Genomic DNA, 1,325 nt, shown 5'->3' with positions numbered 1-1,325 from the left:
CCGCCGCCGCCGCAGCAGCAGCAGCAGCAGCAGCAGCAGCAGCAGCAGCAGCAGCAGCAGCAGCAGCAGCAGCAGCAGCAGCAGCAGCAGCAGCAGCAGCGGCAGCAGCAGCAGCAGCAGCAGGCAGGGCAGACGCCAGGTGGGGGCTCGGGGCGAGGCGGACGCGCCCAAGGGCGCGACTGCGCCTGCGGCGCAGCGCCGCGCAAGGTAGCACAGCCGGCGCCGACGAGTTGCTGTGGTGCGCACCGGGGGCCGCCCGCCGTCAGCCCCTGCGCCGGCGAGCGAGGGGCCCCCTGCGCCGGCGTGGCGGGCCGTGTGGCCCGGCAGGGTTGCGCGCTAGCCCGCACGCGTGCCTTCAGGCTCCCCTCACCCTCCCTCCACCTGCGCGGTCCCACTTCCCCTCACCGCACACATGCCGCAACAACAGAGGAATCAGCACTCATCGAGCGGCCAACAAAGAAAGAGCAGGAAGGGCTGCTAAGGGCGACCGGCCCCAACTCAAGCCTGGTAGGTACAGGCGGGGCAGGGGCCAGGCGCCCGAGCGCGCGCGCCGCGCTCAGAAGAGCGCGGGCGGCCCCGCCGCCTGCGCCTGCGCGGGCCCCGCCAGCCCTGGCAGCAGCTCCTCCCGCTCCGCCTGCTGCCGCCGCTGGTGCTGCTGCAGCAGCTGCTGCTGCCGCTCCCACACCTCCTGCCGCCGCTGCCGCTGCTGGACCTGTCGAGCCTGCTGGTGGCTCAGCCGCTGCTGCCACACGCCCAGCAGGCTCGTCACCTTGCCGGTGTCCTTGAGCTGCCCGATGCGGTGCGCCAGGCGCGCCGCCTTCTCCAGTGTCGCAGTCATGTCGCTCTTTATGATGGAACCGGCGACGCTGCGCTCGCTGCCCGCGACGCTGCGCGGCGTGGCTGGCGCGTCAAAGCTGTGGCCGCTGCAGCGCGACAGGCTGCGTGGCGTCAGCGGCGCGGCGCCATCGAGGGACGAGTGGGAGTGGCGCGACAGGAAGGAGGCGTCGCCGCCGCCGCCGGGGAGGACGGCCAGGCCCGGGGGCCCGTGGGGCCGCCGCGAGTGGTGCTTGCTGGGGCGGTGGCCGCGCTGGGCCGCCGCCGCCGCCGTCTGGTGGAAGCGCAGGCCGAGGCTCCAGGCGCGCTGCTTCGGGCCGCCCGCACGATCCGCGCCGAGCGGCACGCCGAGCGGCACGCCCAGGCCCCCTTCTGTGCGGCCACTGCTGCCGTCCTCTGCGCCGTCCGCCTTGGCAGTGATCTTGTAGGCCTGTGGCGGCAGCGCCTGCGGCGGCAGGGGCCCCTTGCCCGCGGCAGTGCCGGCGCCGCCC

General features: G+C 75.2%; 1 protein-coding gene across 1 annotated transcript; it reads right to left on the bottom strand.

The window, feature by feature from the left end:
- Positions 1–556: 556 nt before the first annotated feature.
- Positions 557–838, bottom strand: MNEG_14315 (hypothetical protein; the record flags this gene model as incomplete). Its single annotated transcript, XM_014037213.1, has 1 exon — positions 557–838. The coding sequence occupies one exon, from the start codon at positions 836–838 to the stop codon at positions 557–559; it is 282 nt and encodes a 93-aa protein (XP_013892667.1).
- Between the last annotated feature and the right edge of the window lie 487 nt (positions 839–1,325).

This window comes from Monoraphidium neglectum, assembly GCF_000611645.1.
Source record: "Monoraphidium neglectum strain SAG 48.87 unplaced genomic scaffold scaffold04397, whole genome shotgun sequence".
In the NCBI taxonomy this organism is placed as follows: Eukaryota; Viridiplantae; Chlorophyta; class Chlorophyceae; order Sphaeropleales; family Selenastraceae; genus Monoraphidium; species Monoraphidium neglectum.
This window is presented reverse-complemented; position numbering and strand designations above follow the sequence as displayed.